The sequence below is a fragment of the Pteropus medius genome, unplaced genomic scaffold, assembly GCF_902729225.1.
Source record: "Pteropus medius unplaced genomic scaffold, Ma_sr-lr_union100, whole genome shotgun sequence".
Taxonomy (NCBI): domain Eukaryota; kingdom Metazoa; phylum Chordata; class Mammalia; order Chiroptera; family Pteropodidae; genus Pteropus; species Pteropus medius.
Genome location: NW_024352784.1, coordinates 15,841,528 through 15,863,766, shown reverse-complemented (window position 1 = coordinate 15,863,766; position 22,239 = coordinate 15,841,528). Strand labels below are relative to the sequence as shown.

The 22,239-nt window shown below is 33.7% G+C and overlaps 1 protein-coding gene across 4 annotated transcripts in view; it reads left to right on the top strand.

Annotated features, from left to right (window-relative positions):
• The window catches only part of NOX4 (NADPH oxidase 4), a 135,586-nt gene that overhangs the window by 12,412 nt on the left and 100,935 nt on the right, over window positions 1–22,239 (top strand). For 2 of the 4 annotated variants that reach the window (XM_039848331.1, XM_039848330.1), the window contains exons 3-6: window positions 11,846–11,956; window positions 13,540–13,624; window positions 16,866–16,963; window positions 20,246–20,273. In XM_039848331.1, the coding sequence (XP_039704265.1) occupies window positions 11,846–11,956; window positions 13,540–13,624; window positions 16,866–16,963; window positions 20,246–20,273 (322 nt within the window). Of the gene's footprint in view, window positions 1–11,845; window positions 11,957–13,539; window positions 13,625–16,373; window positions 16,500–16,865; window positions 16,964–20,245; window positions 20,274–22,239 lie in introns of those variants that run through there. The other 2 variants (XM_039848333.1, XM_039848332.1) reach the window with 2 other exon arrangements.

The window sequence follows — 22,239 nt, the reverse complement described above, 5'->3', positions numbered from 1 at the left end:
CAAAACTAGCCATATAAACAGTTACAGTAAAAGTAACAACAACAACAAATATAACATCAAACTTGGAAATACTAGGAAATGGAATAAATATATGAGAGACCACTCAAAAGATAGGTGGATATAATGGAATGCATTATTTTAAAAGTGTGACAGTAATAATTCACCCTAACTTTCTGAACTGCAAAGTGTAATAGCTAGCCTGTACCAACCCAAAAGATGAAGCAGGGTTAGTACTATTGTGAGATGGTGTATGAGTGGAGGGATTTTTGTTCGTTTATTTTTTTTTTTGCACATGGCAGCATATTAGGTTTCTTTATTAATATTTTTAATATATGTTGAAATACTTTTTTTTTTTCAGAATCTGTTGGCTAAGTATCTTATCAATACATAAGCTAACCATGCTGCAAAAAAATATGTAAAAAAAATAGCACCTTTCAAAAAGGAACTGTAAGTTGAATGATGTTTAATTTTTGGGCCCCACCTGAGTTGTAGCAGTGTTAAAGAACCAGTAACTTTGTCTTTTATACCCTCCCATTACCCTAATAGTTCTTCTTTACATTACCTAGAACCCCTTTTATTCCTGGATAGCTGTAATGATACTCATTTTAACTTCCCCAATTCCCTGTTCGTTTCCTTTTCTATCCCACCCTATCCTATATTATTGATCCTCTGGCTTAAATGAATATCTTCTCATTTATCAAAAGATTAGAAGAAAAGAGTCCGGTAGCTTTAATGTCCTTCTTGTGAAAGCTTCCACTGTAAGCCATGGATATATTTTCAAGATAATTTCAAAAAGTTTGTCATGTATTTTCCAGCATAAAAATAATATATACGATTAAGGAAAAAAATGGAAAAATACATAAAAGTAGAAATAAAAGGAAAATTGCCACTCACATTTTTATTATTTAAAGATAATGTTACTCATTAAGACTTTTCCCATTTTATTTTCTTTGGAAAATAATATTTCTTATGACTTTTGTATTTGTTAAATCTTTTCCTTATTATAAAAAATGGGGGAAAATGCCAAAAAAATCATAGATATCTTAGCATCTACATGTAACCACTGATAACATTTTCATTTATTTTCTAAATACAGTTTTTAAGAAAATAACAGTACAATCATTTAGAATAGTTTGTAATCTTTTAAAATATAACATTAACTATTAGATTTATACCTATTATCACAACTCATCGTTAAACATATATTATTTTTAATATTTCACTGAATAAATAAAAACACACCTAACTAATCGTTTCTATATTTTGGACATCCAATTGGCTTCTGTTACTTCATTTATCTAGAAAATGCTGTGAAAAACATCATTATGCAGAACACCCCTTCTGTTTTTATAATTATGTCATCTGGGTATGCTATTAGAATTTCAAAGTATATTAACCCATTTAATTTTATTTGTTGTGCATTTTTATTGTTATTTATTCATTTAGTTTTTGGTACTTAATTGTTAAAATGTTACATTTTACAAAACATGCTTCTCTACACTGAATACTGATGATACAATAGGAAAAGGTAGAAAATTCCCTTTACTTCTAAGAGGTAATCATCTGTCTATATAATCTACATCAATATCTACAACTGTATCTATGCCTGTATATATAGATCCACATATATGCACATACATATTATTAATTCAATGACATATCACACATGTTATTGTTTCATTTTTATTATATGAGTTTAACTTATTTTATTTTTAATGGCTATAGTATCCCATAATATATACCATAATTTATTTTACATTTCTCCCCTGTTAGCCATTTTAGTCCTATTACTTTTTGTTTTTGTATCACAGTTCATGCCACAGTTAGTATCCTTGTGGAAATTTACATGTGCACTTGGATAAATATTTCTGTATGTTATTTTATTTTTTAAATAAGTGCCAGGATATGATATTTTGGTCTTATTTAATATTAGCTTTTTAAAGAGAAAATGAATTTGACTTACATTTCTTCTATGATACTAATATATCATCTGTCATTTGATTTATTGTGTTATTCTACCAGCAGATGAACTATTGTGGGTCACTGTATGTTGACCAATTAAACTCTGTGAAGAGTTTGTCGTAAGAGTCTAATGCTTACATACACTACCCCCCACCCCCATCTGTGATTTTGCTCTCCATGGTTTTAGTTACCAGTGACTAACTGAGGTCTAAAAATATTAAATGGAAAATTCCAAAAATAAACAATTCATGTTTTAAATTGTGTGTCATTCTGAGTATCGTGATGAAATTTACATCCTGCTTTGTCCCACCTGGAATGTGAATCATCCCTTTGTCCAGCATATCTATGGTGTTTACACTTCCCACCCATTAGGCATTTTGTAGCTGTCTAGGTTATCAGATATACTGTGGTGTTATTGCAGTGCTTGTGTTCAAGTAACCCTTATTTTACCTAATAATGCCACATTCACATAACTTTAATCACAATACATTGTTATAATTGTTCTATTTTATTGTTAGTTATTGTTGTTAATCTCTTACTGTGCCTAAATTATAAATTAAACTTTATCATACATATGTATGTATAGTTGTCCCTTAGTATCGTGGGAGTTTGGTTCTAGGACCACCAAGGTACCAAAATCTGCAGATGCTCAAGTCCCTTAGTCAGCCCATCATATCTGCAGATGCAGAACCCACAGATACAGAGGGCCAGGTGCTTAGGAAAAAACATAGTATACGTAGGGTTCAGTGCTATCAGCTGTTTCAGGCATCCACTGGGAGTCTTGGAATATATCCCTCATGGGTAAAGGGGGGACTACTGTATGTGCACATCAGGAAATTTAGGTAAATAGTCTATACCAAATAATCCATTCATGCAGCTCATCTTTACTGAATACCTACTCTGCTAGGCATTTTGGTTATTTTCATGCATCTAGAGTTCTTTCTCTTAGAAATGATAGATTCTTTGAGACTAATATATATATTAAAGAAAGACTGTATAAAGTCGACTTGATTCAAAGTTGAAAGTCATGTTTAAAAGACATGCTGAGTTAGTTGAGATTGCTCATATTTTGATGACAAAGAATTTAAAGACAATTTTATAGATCCAAATAAGAAAAGTTATTGAGTTCAGGAAGAGTCAAATAGATATGTTTAAGTAGAGTATGCTTGACAGATATGAAAGAAAATTTTAATATCGAGTATCTTATGTTCAATATGAGTTTTAATATATGTCATTATGGAATGTCGGATTAAAATTCTAACCCTAAAATTCTAACCAAGTACCATTGCTATGAGTATTGTTTCCTTTCAAAAATTATTCTGTGCGGTCAGGCCAGTAATATATCTGTTTTGTCTTCTAAATTTTAGGATGAATGTTGAGAAATTAAAAATAGTCTAAAGACGAGAATGATGCAAGGTTTTGGAATGATTGTTCTGATGAAGAGTAGCTGAGAGGTGGCTAAATACTCAGTAATTGTGATCAGATGTGCTGCACCAGTGATGTAGGAGAAATAAGGCCTGTCCCAGCTTTCTTGACAACTGTGCTCTGCAAAATACATTCTACTCCTCAGTGCCTTTCCCTGTGCATGTGTTATTTCTGTAGGAGAAGGAAAATATAATATTAAGTCAAATGCTCTGTAACTCTTCAGACCCTTGTTTTTGTGTCTTAGAAAGGGGTAAAGCCTAAAGGATGGACACAAATATACAACACAAGAATTTAATAGGTGAATTAAAAAGAATCCATTTTAATGTTTGTCAGTTAGAGAGGTCAAACCATGTTCATATATTTTTTTACTTTTTAGAGTAGTTCTCTGAGGTAAAGTAGAAGAAGCTTTTATTATTGTTTTTCTTCAATTCTAGGTTTGGAGGATAAGTGACCTTGGTACTGATCACAGTATTAGTTGTGATGAAAATTTCATACCTTTTAATCTGGCTACCTGTTTACTAGACAGCTTTTCATTTAGAAACACACGAATGTGTTCATATGCATTCTGACTGCCATTTATGTTGAACTTTAATTTTTCCAGACAGTCAGATAGTCTAGAAGTAAATCTTCTCTGATCTCTGGGCTTTTGGCACAGGAAAGGCAAGGTAGACAAAATCAGGACAGAAATATCATATTACAATCTTGCTTTCTTCTTTATAGTAGTTACATTTTCTTCTGACTCAAAATCACCTAAAAGAAGACCATGTTTCTACTGAACATGAAAGTTTATTTCTAAACAGGGTAGAATAAACTATAATGACACAAAAAAAGAAAGATTTGAGTGAAGCATAAGGAAATCTGGATATAAAGTCAGGATAGACACTATACTTTTGGTGATCCCTTTAGTTATATGGAAAAAATAAGAAATTTTCCCCAGCTTCTTTCTTTAGATTTGATAGCTTCTTTTAGACATAGTGTTAACTTTTTTTTTTTCTTTTAAAGAAGCAGTTTATAGGGGAACAGAGGTCATCTTGAGTCAAAAATGTCATTATAGTTAAAAATCTCCAGAGTGGTTAGTTGACAGAAACCAGCTAGGATCATTTGGAATGAATTATAGTTTATTACATCACGAAAGGACATTCATGAACTTTTGGATATATCCCAAGAGCACTGAATTGGTAGTTTATTTTGGGATTTTTTAAAAGAAGTAAATACTCTTGTCATTCTTAATTGCTTTCTGCTTTCTCATGACATGTTATTCATTGTTATATTTATATGAAACCTTATCAGAATAGGTAGTATACTTTTGAAGTATCCTTTCATTGAAATGTAATTTTTAAAAATTCTTCAGTACATTCTTGCTCCCATGGAATGTTCATTATAGTCTAAATTTTAATATATACTTATATATTATATATAATTATGCATTATATAACATATACTATAGTTTATATTATAGTATATTATATACCATGTAATATATTAATGGTACAAACTAAACATTTAAATTAGTGCCACAGGTTTGATTTATAGGTATATAGGAAAAATAAATTGTCCTGATTTTCTATCACGAACACTTTTGGTTGCTGTTAAGACAATTAAAAATGCCTACCATTGAGTTGGGAAATCATATAGACTATTTTATGGGGTTGTCTCTTTTTATTCATGCATCTGTCTCATGGCTACTTTTCTTCGTCTTTCATTGCTAACAGCATATTTTCCCCGAGTATTTTTCTAAAATAATTTTCTTGGTTAATGACCATGCATTTTTGAGATCCCCAAAGAAAAGAGGCAGTTTGGGTTTTGCCACTTTCCAGTGCTGCCACATGCTAGCTTTGTGGAGGAGATAAGGAGGTGAATAGGCAAACCATTATAATAACAAGGGGTTAACTGCTCAAAAGGAGATATGGTAAAAGGCAGGAAGGAAGCAATGAGAAGGATACTCCAAAGTATTCAGAAAATTTGAAAATGGGAAAATTCGGAGGTATAAATAAAGGTATGGGTAGGGATGTTGGCCTTGGCAAAGACTGAGAAAATGTCCCTTTGGCTGAGACTTGAAGAGTAATTAAGAGTTCATCTGGTAGTTAGCATGGAGATTGGAAGAGTAGGAACGGCATCACAGATGGAAAGAATGGCAGCAGCATAAGCTGTGGTTAGGGAAATAAGATACGCAATAGAAACTTGGGATAGCTAATCTGGGTAAAGCATCCAGGAGCTGAACTGAGCCATATAACATAAAAGTATAGCTGATAGCCTTAGGGTATTATCAATATGGCTTATTTATAGACTTCTAATAGTTGAATCAAAAATAAGGTTGGACTAGATGACCTATAATGTCTCATGAAAGAGCTACTGTGGCCCTGAGGGTTTTCTTCAAACTGGGTGTTGCTCAGTTCCATAGAGTGAATTCCAGTCTCTAGAATGGTGGGGGTTGGGGAAGTGGAGGCAGAATTGCTATCCTGGGCAATATGGTATGATAGAGCAGGTCATCAGTTCTGATTCTGGATATGAATTAGATAGATCTCTTGATAGTAATTACTTTTGATTTTGATTCTTTTTTTCTTTAACTTCCAAAATGAAGACACTGAAGGATCATCTCATAGGCTCATTCATTTATCTACCGTATATCTATTGAAGAGTTACTAGTTACCTTGAACTTTCTTTGAATTCTTTAGTGTCAGTTGAGTGGAATATAGTTTAGCTTCCATCGCTACAACTATAACATCACCCTATAGAGCTGAGGATGAGAATGGTCCTTGTAAAAGTGATTTGCAGGAAGTCATGCCATAAGAGCATTTAAATTCTGAGATGAGGCCTGGTTTGTGGATGGCCAGGGGCCAGGATGATGATAATAGCCTCTGTTGTTTCTTACTGTATACCAGGGCTGCGCTAAGTACTATATGTGCTCATTTAGTACAATAATCCTTTGGGGTAGATATATTATCATGTTTATTTATCTATTTGTTATAGATGAGGAAAATGACGGAGAGGGTAAGAAAATTACCTAAGGCCACACAGCTAGTAAAGGTGCTTCCAACTCAGGTTTAGTTGACGTCAGAGTGTTTTCTACAACAGTAATCGCCAAGCCTGGTTGCACCTTTTGAGGGCCTTGCTCCAGATCTCAGGAATCAGAATTTCAGGAAGTACAGCAGAGATATATTTTTAAGTAGTTCATTAAGTGATTTCAAGGCAGTCAGATTAGGGAAATTGTGTGTAAAGGTTTACACAGGATGACAGGAAAACCTACTGGTTGAATAAAGGTATAAGCAATTAAAAGTAAAAAAGTATTGTGGTTTGGAATGAGCACTAGACAAGGTATCTGAATTTACATCTCTGTTCTGGGGAGTGAAGTGTTGTTAAGGAAATGACAGAGAGCATGCAGGGAGGCCTGGGTTCTAGTCCTTGCTTCTTTACAAATTATTGGTGTAAGTGGAGGCAAAAAGAACGTTGAACTGATGACTTATAAAGCCTCATGAAAGAGATACGGTTCTGTGATTATAAAATATGTAAGAATTAGGTGTTATGTAGGCATCATTTGGTTTCATTAAAAACATTTCTTTGGGGGAAAAAAGTCTAAAAAATTGACCTTAATGAGTATGAATTTACATAATTTTAGACAAACACAAAATACCAAATTAGAATTTAAAAAGCATCTTTTGTAAGCCTCTATGATAATTTTTATTTTTATTTTTTCCTGGAAGTGACTAATTATTGATTCACTAAAAGGTAACTAGAAAAATGACCAATTATTAAAGCTTACTATTAATACTTCTCTGGCCTTTTCAAATCCCTTTGAGCAATAGTTTTATATAGATATTTATATGGAGAATGTCATATTATATTTCTCCAAATTGTTAAGAAAATTCCCAGTTGAAAGAAAAATGTTTATTTGAAAGTTAATTTACCAGAAAAGGTAGCATGCAAGTCCTCTCTAGAGTAAACTATTTCAACAGCATTTTGTTACATTTTAATAGCTTTGTCAAGAATTTTGATGAAGATGTAGAAAACATGAATATAAAATTTTCAGCTAAGGCAAATTAAGAAGGAAAAATGTCAGAATATAGGATTCACAACCAATATAATGTAATGTACTAAAGCTAATAAATTTTTGGATTTATGTGCCTTCTCATACCTCCATTTATTTTTTCGACTATAGGATAGAGGGGGGCATTGCTTAATAGCAATTCATTTGAGATATTCTATATTTTATAAACTCGGGATGAGCCATTATGTGACATAGTTGCCCCACAATGTAACATAGACTTAGAATTAGCAGATCTTGTCCTTAGTGAAGAAAATGATGATATTCATTCCTGCTCTGTATGCTTAGTCTGTGACAGGCATGTAGTGAATTCTGTTGAATTGGGAAAGTTGCCGAGATGATAAGGGGGCCTAAAATCATATCAAGGATTCTATAGGCAACTAATTGTGTTTAGCATGAAGAAAACAAGATTGGGCTAACAAATCATCCCACTTTTATATTTAGTGTTTGAATGTCTGTCTTAGGAACATCTAGAGTAGCCTAGTGGGTGGAAGTTATAGAGACACAGATTTTATCTATGTGTAAGAAAACAAAATAGAAGCTTTTGACTGCAGAGCAAGCTGCTGCTGCCTCTGAGAAAATTCAGCCTTTCATTGGGGCTGTCGTAGAAAGGGGTATGACAGCTGGGTGGATGGTGGGATATGGGTTAGGCTGTTTTAGTTCTCTAATTTTAGAAGAATTATTTCTGTGAATTATTTAGCAAAATAAATTTACTGATAAGTAAAATATTTAGTCACACTGAATCCCTTTTTATGTAAGACTCAGATTACCATAAAATATAGTTTTCGTCTCAAACAAAATTTCACTTTTGTGATGATTACTTTTGTGAGGAAGTAATATAATTGCTAAAGTTGCTTCCTTCCAACTTGTTCTCTACACTTTATTCAGAGTAGTAATTACCAAATACTAATCTCTTCATACCACCTTCCTGCTTAGAAACTCAATCACTCTGCATTGATTTTAGGATTAAGGTATATATTTTTAACATGACCTATGAAATCCAGCAAGGTCTACCCTTACCTGCTTCTTCAATTTTATGTGGTTTCACCCTCCATTTCAAAGCCAACCACATTTATCTACTATTAATTTCTCATACGTACACCATGCTCCCATTTGCTACATATCATTTCTCATGCTGGTTTTTTCTATATGAATGGCCTTCTCATTCCTAGATGATTTCTACTTTCACCCTCCAGATCTCAGTTCACTTTTCACTTAATCAAGGAAGACTTCCTGACCTTATTTAGATCTCATGTCTTGTTACACATGCTCATACTCTGTATTCTTATTTAAAGCAATGGTCACTTTTATATTTGATTACATAAATATTTGATTTAATATCTCTTACCCCTACTAAAATATAAGCATCCTAAGGCAAAAGACATTTTCTGTTTTTAGTTCACTCTTGAACTCCTGATGCCTTGTAATATGTACATATCACAATAAATGTGTATTGAATAAATAAATGTAAGTGGAACACTTAGAAGAGACCATTTAGAGAAAGGAAGGGATACAGTAACCCTAAGGCAATAAGTTAATTTTATATAGTGCTTGATTTTTTTAGACTTTTTTCACAAAGTTCTAAGAGCTAGAAATATTACATAATATTATTATATTACACTTACTATGTCATATCATATTATATATTTTACAATAATGACATTTTATTTCTCTCAACTTTACAGATAAAGACAGTTAACTCACTCAAGATTAATAGTTAATAAGTGGCAGATTTAAGATGAGAAACCGTGGATTGAGATTTTAGGAAAATAACCATCCACTTTATATGCCTAGATGCTATATTTTATAAGGTGCTTCAAATAGCATATTTTCTTATAATTTTCTATAGTCCTGTCTTAGTTCTGCTGCTATAACAATAATGTCATAGACAAACATTTATTTTTCACGGTTCTGGAGGCTGGCAAGTCCGAGATCAATGCCAGCAGTTTTGGTGTCTGGTGAGGGCCCTTTTCCTGGTTTGCAGCTGGCCACTGAGTTGCTGTATCCTTACATGGAGAAGAGAGGGAGCTCTGGTTTCTTCCTCTTCTTATAAGTGTGTTACTTATATCATGGCTCTACCCTCAAGATCTTACTTAAACCTAATTATCTCCCGAAGGCTCTTCCAAATACCATCATATTAGGTTTCAACATATGGATTTTGAGGGGGGACGCAAATATTTCATCTATCATAAGGACTAAGCTATGTTTTATTTATACCTTTCTATCTAAAATATATAGTTTTAAAAATTACATATGGAACTCTCAGTTTATGTTTTCTAAACTTTGACAAGTAGGATTTGAAATGTGAAAGTAACACTGCCATCTAGTGACAATGAACCTAAATGAAATTTGAAAACTGGACTAGCAGGTTAAGCTCCCTGGGAATGGTAAAACAAGTTATTCACATAGTCACCACTGTCCAGTAACATAACTTAGGGCATTCATTTCCTTTTGGTGAACATTTGAGCCAGCTGATTATTACAAAGGTGTGAATGAATAATGACTAAATGAAACAAATGCTTTTGTCTGTGGAATATTACTCATGTAGTAAGGTTGTGCCACTTGACTAGAATCCATCTCCATTTTCCTCACTCTATCCACTGTTTCTGAATGAGGGAATTTGTATGCTTGATAACCTAATAAAAAGTTTTCATCTTAGTTTAGTTTAAAGAATTAAGTATATTCAGCAACAAACGTATATGAGGAAATGAGTCCTTGGTAAAATTTTCAGCTAGATTTTGCAGCATCATAAGAAAGATGTGGAATGCCAAAATAAACTTCATTTATCCCAAGGGGACACTTAAAGCCACTTTGTATTAAATTACTGTGTGATTTAATGTAAATACCACACTAAAACAGTCCAGACATGCAAGCACACAAAAAAGGGTAGAAAATAAAGTATAAGAATTTTCTTTAAAGTATTGAACCACATAGGAAATTTGGATATCATTTGTATTTTTTAAGTCTTAAATTTAATATGATAGATTTAAGCTAATATATTTTAAATTAATTATTGTCCTGGTACATTAAAATTGCAGATAAAAGTATCATCTAAAATCGTTTGAGTTCAAATTTTCTTACTGAATGCAGAATGCAAGATCAAAAGAGATAACAATTATTCTATTTTTCCTGGAAGACTAAACAACAAAAACCTACCATTTTCAAATAGTAAAAATTTTTCTGATTTAGGTGATAAAATTACATTTAACATTTTTTTAAAGATAGCCCAGAGAGGATTATTTCTATTTGTCTGGTTACTGGTATAGTCAATGAACTGTCTCCCTAAAGTGCTCTAACTCATGGTGTAGAAATGACCTGACTGGAAATATTAACTACTTTTTATATAAGTCAATGAAAATTATTGCTTTTTTCATACTACTTATTACCTTGTCTCCCCTTCAGGAACAATATTTTATAATCTGACAGTAAACACTGTGTAACAGTTGCTATTTTGCCAAGAATTGAGTTGGAAATATCAGGGGCATGAAACATTTCAAGATAAGCAAAGCATCTGACTTACACACATTTCTTAGCTAATATCCTTAAAATAGTAGTTTTATGTTCATTTCAGGACAAGTGTACAGGCATGACCCCACCTCTTGTTTTTTTTGTGTGTGTTAAACTATTCATGTAAAGAATGTGGATAGTACCAGATGATAGCAGATGACAATCTAGCAGGAGTTTGATCAAAATTAGTTGCCAATTATTGCATAATTACCAAAGGGGACTGATGCTTTGAAAAATACGTTGTAAAATGTGGTTATGATTAGTTTTGAACAAGGCACCGCTGATATGGGATCTCTTCTAGTTTGCGGTCAGGGACTCATGCTAGAGGAGTTGTGGTTAAGATGAAACCTGAAAGATGGGTAGAGTTAGTAAGGTCTGAAGAGCTTAAAGGCAGATGGTAGTGTGTGGAAGGAGGCGCACAGAGGCTCAGAGGGTTCTAGAGAGAGAATGTCAACTGTAGTTGAAAAAAAATTTCTAAATAAAGGGAGAGAACACAAATGAATTTTGTTTAAAATTCTTGGTTCCTTATCTGTGAACAAAGGATTCAATACTATACCAGTGTGGAAGTGCAGTGTGAACCGAGCTAGGGTTTCTCAGGCTCTTGATACCCAGAACAGCATGGTGGGGGTGGGACAAGAAATTGATCTTGTGCTAGAAGAATTGTACTCAGGTTATAACACTATAACACTAGTAGAAAGGAGAGGTGACTACGTTTTATGGCAGGGCAGAACAGAAAGAGACCAGTTTCTCTTAAAGGTTTTTGGTGAGGAAAGTGGAGGATAATTCAAGACTATTGAAGAAGTTGGCATTTGCTATGATTTCTAAAGAAGGAGCAGGGAGAGGTCTGCAGCATGTTTGTAGTTTACTTTTGTCCTTGACTGTGTTTTGACCCTTGTTTTATTCGTTCAGCTAGGATTGTGTCTAAGCAGAGCCTCTGCTTCTGTTCTTAACCTCAACTGCAGCCTTATCCTTTTACCCATGTGCCGGACACTCCTGGCTTACCTTCGAGGATCCCAGAAGGTAAGAAAAAAATCCTAGTCACAGGTTGCAGCATAAGAATCAAGTGTTACAGTGGCATGCTAGTCCTACTTAGTTTTCATGGTCTGACTTTCTGCTAGAGCGATTCTTTCAAAGATGACAATAAAGACTATGTCACCTGTCAAAATGATGAGTGAGCTATTTTAGATAACAACATTAGATAAGAGCAGAAGATAATAGGAAAAAGTTATTAATAGCAATATCAAGCACTCCGCTAAGCACTTCACATATATAATTGTGAATCCTCATGATGATTCTGCAGTCAGGTATTGCAGATGAAGAATTGGAAGCGTGGAGAGTTTAAGTAACTTGACGAAGATTATGAGACTAGTGAATGGCAGAGCTAAGACCAGTCCCAGTTCTGAGTTCTTTCCACTCTATCATGCCTCATTGAGGTCCTGTGTTTCATTTAGTTAAATGCAGGTAAGCAAACTCAAGCCCTGTGGCCTTTGAGCAACACAAAGAACGACTACTGGTGTTTATGGCAATTCATCTCTTCTTAAAACACTATTTTGAGCTGTGTAATAGGCTTGGAAGGGATGTCTTAATTAAATAGTGATGTCATGTGTGATATTTAGTGTTGTAAAATGAAGGATAGAAGACAACAGAAAAGTACTTTGAAAGTTAAAACTCAACTGAAATTCTTTTATCTTTAATTCTCTCTGTCTCTGTCTCTGTCTCTGTCTCTCTCTCTCTGTCTCTCTGTCACTAAGATAGTAAGGCAGTGCTGGATAGATATTGATATTTTAAAATGATGTTCTGTGAAGTTCATATGAGTGGATTTACTATGGCAAAACTTCTCAATCTTTTTACATAATTGTATTTGGAAACTACTTTAATGCAGTAATTTGTGGAAATAACTCTTTCTCTTGGTTGCCTACCATTGTAAAATGCTAGGTTTTGTCCCCTGTGGCTGGCCATTGGCTTGGCATGAAGAAAGAAAAGGCAGGAAATGAAAAGTACCCACCTAAGTCTCTCAGTATTTAATAAGTCTTTAAGAATTGTCCCTCAGTGTGAAACCTAGGTATTCAAAGATGCTTGACATTTTATTTTTCTATAAGATTAAGCAGCCATTTAAAACTATAAATAAAATTGCTTCATTAAAAAAAAATCTTATGTTTTTGACTGTAAAAAGAAATCATATCTATAGTAAAATTCAGACATTCCAGAAATTTGCACACTAATCAGCAAAAGTTTCCCCTAATACTGCTCTACCAGAGCAGCTGCTGATTACACTTTGGGGTAAATGCCTGCAGATATGTTAACATGTAATTCCATTAATTTTAAACAGTATAGAATCATAGTGTAGTTTATGTTTTATAACTTTTTTTTACCTAACAATATATCTCGCACATCTTTCCATATCAATAATAAGTCTTCTCAATTCTCTGTAGTGGTTTGAATGTTCCATTGACTAGACATAATTCATCTCACCAATTTTTAATTGATAGGCCTCTGCCATATTTCTAAAACTTTGATATTATAAACAATGCTATAGTGAAAAACTTTGTACATATATTTCATTTGCTGCATCATCTTTACCATATTAAATAATTTTTATTTAGGTTCCAAGCAGGAGAACCAGAAGATTGTTGGATAAAAGCAGAACATTCCACATAACCTGTGGTGTCACTATCTGTATTTTCTCAGGTGAGAAAACCAAAAGGTGTTAAATGTTGTGTTATGATAACACACTTTTATGAATGGTAATTTTATTGTCCTGTAAATTATTTACTGTCACTGACTTGTGATTTTCTTATTATATTAGCTTAATTTTCTCTCCCTTGTGTTTAAAGAGAGCTGCTTGTAGAGCTACAGAAAATGGGTGTGTCTTATGCATTATGTATATATATATTTTTACATAATAATGTGCAAAGTGACAGTGGTTGTTTCCTAAAAGTAATTAATTTCATTCAGAAAGATTGGAAGAAGCAGATTTAAAGTTTTTAAGCTTTAAAAGTAATGATATGATAGGAATTTAAATGCATCAAAATTAGAATGCAAAATATATATTCATAGACTATAATTCCACCCAAAATTATATTTAATAAATGTTTCTTTGATATTAATAGTTGGATAGAAGAGCAAATGTCAAAAATTTGTGAAAATTTATCTTGCTTAATTTCAAGTTAAAATATGAAGTGAGATTCTTGGTTTTTAAGAGTCATTTTAAAATAAATTTTTATCATGAACATTTTTATGATATTTTTCAAATTTCTGAACCAGAAAGTAATAAACATATTGATTAAGTACATAGAATCTGGAGATGGGTTGTATAGGATCTATCCCCAGCTGCCCTTCTGCCTTACTGTATGACATACCTTTCTGATCTTTAGTTTGTTGTTTTTTTAACGATAAAATGAATGAACAATAGCACCTATCTCATAGTTTTAAGTCTAAAATGAGAACATGCATATGAAGTTCTGAGGATAGAATTAGTTATAAGTTTATAGTAATTACATAATATTACAATCTAAGGGGTTAATTATCTCAGTGACATAGCACCTGACATTTTCATCTGGTCATTATTTGACAGGATGTAGCTGTTTTGATACTAGTGATACTTGGACTGGATATTTACATATAGCTATTTTGTATCAAGTGTTTTTGATACATCTATACCAAGAAATTATCAGACTTTTAGCTTTTTAAAGATTGCCAAGTATCGTTGAAACAGGCATCTTCACTGTTTTATCCCTAAACATCTTCCCATTGGTAATTTCCATTTATGGAGGTGAGAGACAAGGGGAGAGGTTGAGGGATGGGATTAGAGCTCCAATACAGCTCAAGGCTAGGGATGCAGTAAGAGTCCAGGATGAGATGAGTACCAAGGTTGTGATAAGGGTTAGGGATGGATTAGCATTAGGGAGGGCGAGAGGTCAGAAATGAAAGAGAATTACAGAACATTGGCACATTCATAACTTGATTTGTTCTAAACTGTGCTTGTGTCCAAATATTCTGGTTCAGTTGGAGAACAACCAAGAGAGTGAGATAATGTAGAGTATTGCCACGAATGAGCATGTGTTCCAGAGGGTCTGCATTCTGACACTTATTAGTGCTCTGATATCAGTTAAGTTACCTTTATATCCTTAGTTATCTTATCTGTAAAATAGGGATGATTCTACCTACTTCATTATTGTTTTGTGAGAATTATATGAGGATATCCTTGTAAAGCGCCTGGCATAGCTTTCTTCTTGCTGCCTAACATAAGAAGCCTTGAATTCTTTTCACCCTAAAGAGCCTTTCAAAGAAGGTGAATGCATCCCTTAAAGAAGCATTTCATACAGCTTTTATCTAGGACTTTTTTTTTTTCTGGAGAATTCAGAAAGGGTGGCAATTCCTCTAAGGATATTTTTGCATTTTTGAGCCGTAAGACATATAGTTAACATATAAACTACTGATTTAAAAAGGGGTATTTTTTTTCAAACTATAGATTTCATTAATTGATGAAGCTATAGGACATAGACAGTTTTATTTATATAATGTTTTATACCCGCGCCATAGTTGAGTCTCACCTAGAAACCCTTTGTTTTATTTCTTTGGAACCCTGTCCTTTCTTGTTAGTTAACCCATTTCCAGCTTCCTGTTTACTTCTCATGAGACACTTTCCTTCCTCTTCATTTGATTACTGGCAGAGTTTACAAATTCTTTAAATAACTTTTAGGTTAGTGTTCTAGTCCTTCTCTCTCATTTTCATTTGTCTTTGTGAGTAGTTCAGATCTCTCAGCCCATCTATATCTCCTATGCTAGGTTGGAGGGGATTGTAGAATTTCCTAGTTTCCAGGCCATATCTTCTTTTGAATCAGTACACCCCATATGTTGGTGTAAATTGTAAATATTTAGAAGGCAATTTGGGGTCACTTAGCTTATTAAGTCTTATTTCTGTCATCATTTTATAGGGAAATAAACTGAGGTGTTGGTAGGCAAGCAATACAATGGCCAAGATACCAGATTTTCTAACTAATTTTCTGCTGTTCTCTTATACATTATCATTTGCTGTTACTTCAAACCTTATTTCACCTACAAGAAAAAGTTGAGAAGGGAGGAGGGCGTAATAGTCCAATGTACAAGATCATTTGTTCCTTCCTTATCTAATCTCCTCAAGAAAATTTTATTTATTTTGTTCTTTAGATTCCACATGTAAGTTAAATCATATGGTATTTGTCTTTCTCTGTCTAATTTCACTTAAGATAATTTTCTTTTACGCTGGCCATGCCAAAACTATTTTGTCTTCAATTCTTTAGTAATTTCCTAAAACTTTTATCTTTTGTCTGAGTTTCGAGTCAGTTGAGCACTCTGTTTATTGTACCATTGTAGATGGATTATTAAATGATGATTATTATTTTCTTGAGTTTTTGTCCCCTGAAGTGGTTACTAACACTTCTACTATTGGGTTTAGGACACTATGGTTTGAATTCATGAACTAAAAAGTTTCAACTACTTCAAAGCCTTTCAGCGGGCCAAGGTTGAGTGGCAGTGAGATATATAGGACATACAAGATTTGGAGTTATGGGAGAGGTGAAAGGTATGGAACATCCAAAATATCCAGGAGCTGCTTAAATAAATAAATATATACACACATGCCAATATAATTACATACTTGCATGTGAATGTGTGTGCACACACACGTGTAACTTTTTCTAACTCTGACTTTCTAGGATTATTTTATTCTTGCCTTTGAAAATTTGGTTTCTTTACATAATTGTGTGTACTAAAACTGTCTATAATCAAAATTTTTGTGTCTTTAAAACTTTCTTTTTAAATTTAGTATCTTATTGCTCATATAGCTGTCAAAAGTTGGTTCCTGTATTTATTTAAGGAGAGGAACTGACTCCTCTTTATAGAGCATCTTTGAATACCCTGCTGACTTGCACCTGCTGTGGTTCTGCAGGTGTGCATGTGGCTGCCCATTTAGTGAATGCCCTCAACTTCTCGGTGAACTACAGTGAAGATTTCATTGAACTGAATGCAGCAAGATACCGAAATGAGGTGGGTGGTCTCTTTCTCCTCGCTTTCCTTTCACTTGTCGCGAGATGACTAATGAGGGTCTGTGATTTTCACAGAAAATTTGTACCTTGCTGCTCCTTTTGAGTGCTTTTAAAATGCAGTTGTCAAGTTGAGTTTTATTCCTTTTCAATAGGAAATATAGGTAATTACTATTTCACAGTCTCTCCTTCTGAAAATGGGAGTTTGGAGTATCTACTTTTCATATTCTGCAGTGTTCAGATGGTTGCCACTCAGGCTTGCCTTCTGCTTCCCAACAGCTTTTATCTAACTCCTGTCATGCAGTGGAGACTGTCAACAGTGCTATTTCATGGTAAAAATTTTTTAATAACTCAGATACTGCGCTTGGGGGAAACAGGGCAGAAAAGCAGGCCGATGATTTACTGATCCTGGATAATCAGTTTATTTGATTTAAAAAATATTATTGAGTTTTAATGGTTCATTCGTTCTGTTTGTTTTTTTTTTTTTAATCCTCCAAATAGGTGACCTTGGGCTGAATTCTGTAGCAGGCACTATCTGACTTAGGGGTGCTTTTTTCCATATGAAGTTGCCCATGAAATAAAATTATATGTGCAAGGTGTCAGGCCACAGCATGTGCTCAACCATGCTTAGGTCTCTGTCACTCAGTACTTTCATCCTGGCCTCAGGGTGCCCTTGCTTCATGCTAAGACTGCATTAAAACACAACTGCTCCATGCCCTATTTGATCAGAACCTTGACCTATTATACTGCTAAATCCGGTAGTGACTTAATAAGATCATTCCTCATCTTCTCCCACTTCTTTTTTACCAGACCTATCTAGATTAATATTGCCGTGATCATGTGTTTGACCCCACTCCTGAAACAAAATAAAAATGTGACAGCAAACACAGAAACAAATCACAAAGCCCAAACTGCAAGCAATCTTTGATAAATCCTTTGATTATATTAGTATTTTAAAGAACACTAATATGACTTGATCAATCTGAGTTGGGGCCAGACATTGTTATTTTTAAGAAGCTCACCAGGTGATTGTAGTGTGCACCCGGCATTAAGGACCACTGAAGTGTCCAGCTCTTCAGCACTCCAACGAAGCTCTTCTCACGTAATGATTTCAGACTGGAGCCACATTTCTTCTGTTTCCCACTACTGCTACCCATTCATCTATCCTCCTCTGCCCATATCACGTGGGTTGCTTGTTTTCTACTCCTACCATGCAATTTCCTTTTTAATCTTTTCTTTCTTTGCTTCTCTCTTTTGTTTTATAACTCATATGTCTTAAATAGCTATAATGATTATATCATTTAATGTAATATTTCTTAAGACTTAATATTTTTAGTCTTTTTAGGGTTTTAGTTATTAAATTTATTTCATTTAAAGTGGGATATATGCTTAGTATAAAATATTTGAAGACACCCAAGTACATGAAAAGTGAAAGCTTCTACCCCCAAAATAGCCACAGTTAATAATTTTATGTTTTCTCTTAAGATACTTCGAGTGGTATTTTATGACACATATTCCTCAGCAATTTACTTTTTTTCCTAAATATATGTATTGTGGCTTGCTGTATCAGAATAGATCTGTCTTATTCTCTTCATGTTAATATGCTATAATTTGCTTTTAGTCTTTTCTTTATTCACAGATGTTTAGGTTGACTTTTAGTTTCTGTTGTAACCTGCACAACATTAAATTAATTTTTTTGTACACCACTGCTAGGCAAATTTGTGGAAGTAGAATTTTGGTTTCAAAGGTATGCTCATTTTTAGTTTTGATGGATATTGTCAAATTGCCTTTCAAAAAGTCTTCACCAGTTGACCTACTTCTACCAAGTTTATCAGAATACTTATTTCTCAATCTCACTGTTTTTAAAAAATTTTTGCCAATCCGATGGATGAAAAAGGTAACTCATTATTTTAGTTTATATTTTCCCTTTCTTTACTTCCTCCTTCCTTTCTTCCTTTTTTTCTCCCTCTCTATTTCAATAAATATTTTTGAGCACATCGTAGGTATTAGTAATGTGATAATTAAAGATGAAACACACACACATTGTATCTATAAATACATATATTCTTCTGTGACCTGCCTTTGAAAAACACGATTTGTGCGACACACCTTATTGTCCTTGCACTGTGCTTTCACTCTGTCTCCTTCAGATCTCCAGTGACACATCGTCCAGCTTGTTGTGATGGTGGCATATTCCTGATGGCCTAGTTGAATCTGCCTCATCTTGTCATCCGTGAAACTGTCTCTCACTCTCACATTCCATCTTTATTCCTTGGGAATATTAATGGTTCGATTTTCTGAGTTTCCATAGCTTTATTCATATTTCTGGTACTACCACTTTGTTCAGCTTTTCTTGTGTTTTTAGTTTATATATTGTTACTCTAGGTTACCCTTTCTCCATGTTTCTGATACCAGATATAGAAGTCATTTGACGTATGCCAGATGAAGTGCTATTCCTGGGCAAGTGGTCCTTATTCAAGGCCCCTGAAACTGTATCATATAAATGGCTTCCTACTTTGTATATAGTCTGGACTGATCACAGATTCAGTGTAGGCATATGGAAAGAAATATAAAGGCTGTGCAACATCAAGAACCATTAGAATGAAAAATAAATCCACAAATTTACCAGGGATTAATCTGTTTTTCAGAAGACATAAAAGGAGGTGACTTAGATCCATTATACCATGAGAGATGTAGTTTAAAGAAAATTTTGTACTAATAATGTTTTATATTTCTGAGTAATAGGAACATCTCCTCATTATTTGTTATCACTACTTTTTACAGTGCTTGACACATTGTAAGATCTCAGTATTCTTTGCACTGAGTTTACAGTATACAACCTCTCCTATGAATTTTATTACTTTTGACTCCTATCATCTTAACACATGGTAGGTGCAGTTTGGCAATTGTGGTAGACAGAGATATATTAATGCTTCCACATTATAGCCAAAAATATTGTTTCAATGTGGTCAAAGGGTGGGCTTCAGGCCACTGCTACTAGCTTGTAATTAGCCATTAAGATGAAAGCCTATGCCCCCTGACTCCTCAACCAGTGCTCTTCCTTTCTTAGATGGATGGACGTCTCTGAATTGGGTTTTGTACTTGTTCTAATCTCCTTTAGCATCATGAAAACATTATGAAACCTGATTGAGTCTTATTTCCATTGGGAAAGTAGTATTTTAAATGCCCAATACATGGATTTATACCCAGCAGATTCTTTGTACAATTTTATATTATCAATGTTTTACTTGTCAGTCAATTTTTTTCCCATTTTTTTTTTTTTTAGGATCCTAGAAAACTTCTCTTCACGACTGGTAAGTTGTTATTCATTGCTCTTTCATAAGATTCAGGAAAATCTTTGAAAATGGGCATCATCAAATTGCATAGCAACTAGTTGTCTGTTACTATATAACAGGAAAAATTTGCATATCAGAATAAATATTAGGAGTTTGAGTTTAAAGTTGCAATGAAAACAGAGGGACGAGGAAAACAGTTGGGGTTCAATTGAAGAGTAAAAGTAAGAAAATACATTTGTCTTTCATATGTTCTTCCAATGAAAATAATGTTATATGTTTATTGAGGACCTGCTTTATACATACTGCTGTGGCAAGTACTGCTAGAGATAATACATGTGGGATGGGTTCCTACCTGCAGGGTGTTGGAAAGAAACACCAAGCACTCTGAGTATCAATGTATTTCTTATAATTCAGATATTTAGTAGGATATTTTGTGATCTTAAAACCTATAAAAAAAGAGGAGAAATAGTCAATAAAATCAGTTATTTTTCTTGAAATGTGTCTCCTTTTTTATTTGTAATTTACTTTTCCTTCTCAAGCATCTTGTCCATGAAATCTCAGTCTAGACTATTAATTTGTTAAAGCACATTTGAATATCCCAAAACTTTGCCATGATGTTAGTATAATTCTTACTAAAATTTTTCTCTTTTTCAATCTGACATTTATACTGATGAAAGGAGAAAACTATTTTGAGGATTTTAGCACATGTATCAGGGATAAGGATGATTGGGTAGTTGAGATAGTATATTGTGAAGGCTTGTGTATAACATCCCATCAAAGATCAGAATTGCATATGGAACTGAGGCATGGGCCTGTCAGATGCACTGTTTTTCTTTTCAATCAATTTTATGATGAAAAATAACAATGTCCAGGTGTTTTCCTCATCCATGTCGCAGCTATGTTTAGATTTATAAAATATATTTTGTTTCTGCCTTATGATATTTGCCACTTGTGAAGTATTTCACAGATTTTAGGAACATTCTTTAGCTTCGTTTACAGCTTTGATCATTGAAAACATAGTTATATTTAAGTCTTAATAATTAGATGAGAAATGGAAGGGGAAAAAAGCAGAAAAACAAAACTTTTAGTATGAATCAATGTATTTTTTGGTTTATATGAATTAATTTAAGAGAAATAATTAAGAACTTTGTTTTAATATTGTTTCATACAGCACAAAATATAGTCAAAACCTTGGAACATTAGAAGTGTTTTAAAAAGTTTAGTTTACAAAGATACAAAAAAATTTCTTATATGACAAAAATATTAAATTAAAGAACTTAGTGTAATTAATACTTCTATAGAAACAGATGATCTCTCCACCTAAGCATGAAACCCCATCACTATTTGTTCTTTCCCAGATGTTCTCATGAGTGGAGTTGAACTAAGTAGAGACAATACTGGAAAACAAATTTCCTGGCTCCATTCTAGAGATTCTCTGGAGGGACGATCTGCCAATATATTTTATTAACCTTCCTATGTACCTTGGGAGCTTCCATTTTGCCCTTACTGAGCATCTCATAATACTCTTAAGCGTAACTTCTCAACACCAGCTATATTTTGCCCACTGTCGTAGCTTACTGTCTTTTTTTTTCACCTGGTCATCTCCTGTTCATTCTGTAAGTCTCAGCTGACGTGCCGCATTATGCACAAATTCCTCCCTAATTCCACTAGCCAGAGCTGACCTCTTCTTGGTCTGGGTTCCTAAAGATAAATAGTAAAATTACTATGTTGTAAAATGTGTATTTCCTTAGATATACTGTCTTTTCTACTTGAAGGTGAGCTTCTCCAGGGTGGGGCAGGGCAGCCCTTAAGGCATACAGACAACAGGCAAATATTTTTTTGTAGAGTTTCTGTCAATACAAATAATTTGTATCACCCCAAATCAGTGTGTCAGCATCATTTTGATGGTCTAGTCTACATCATTTCATGAAAGCAATTCTGTGTTGACCAGTCTGGAATGTGGGCCCTCCTGAGCATGAGTCTA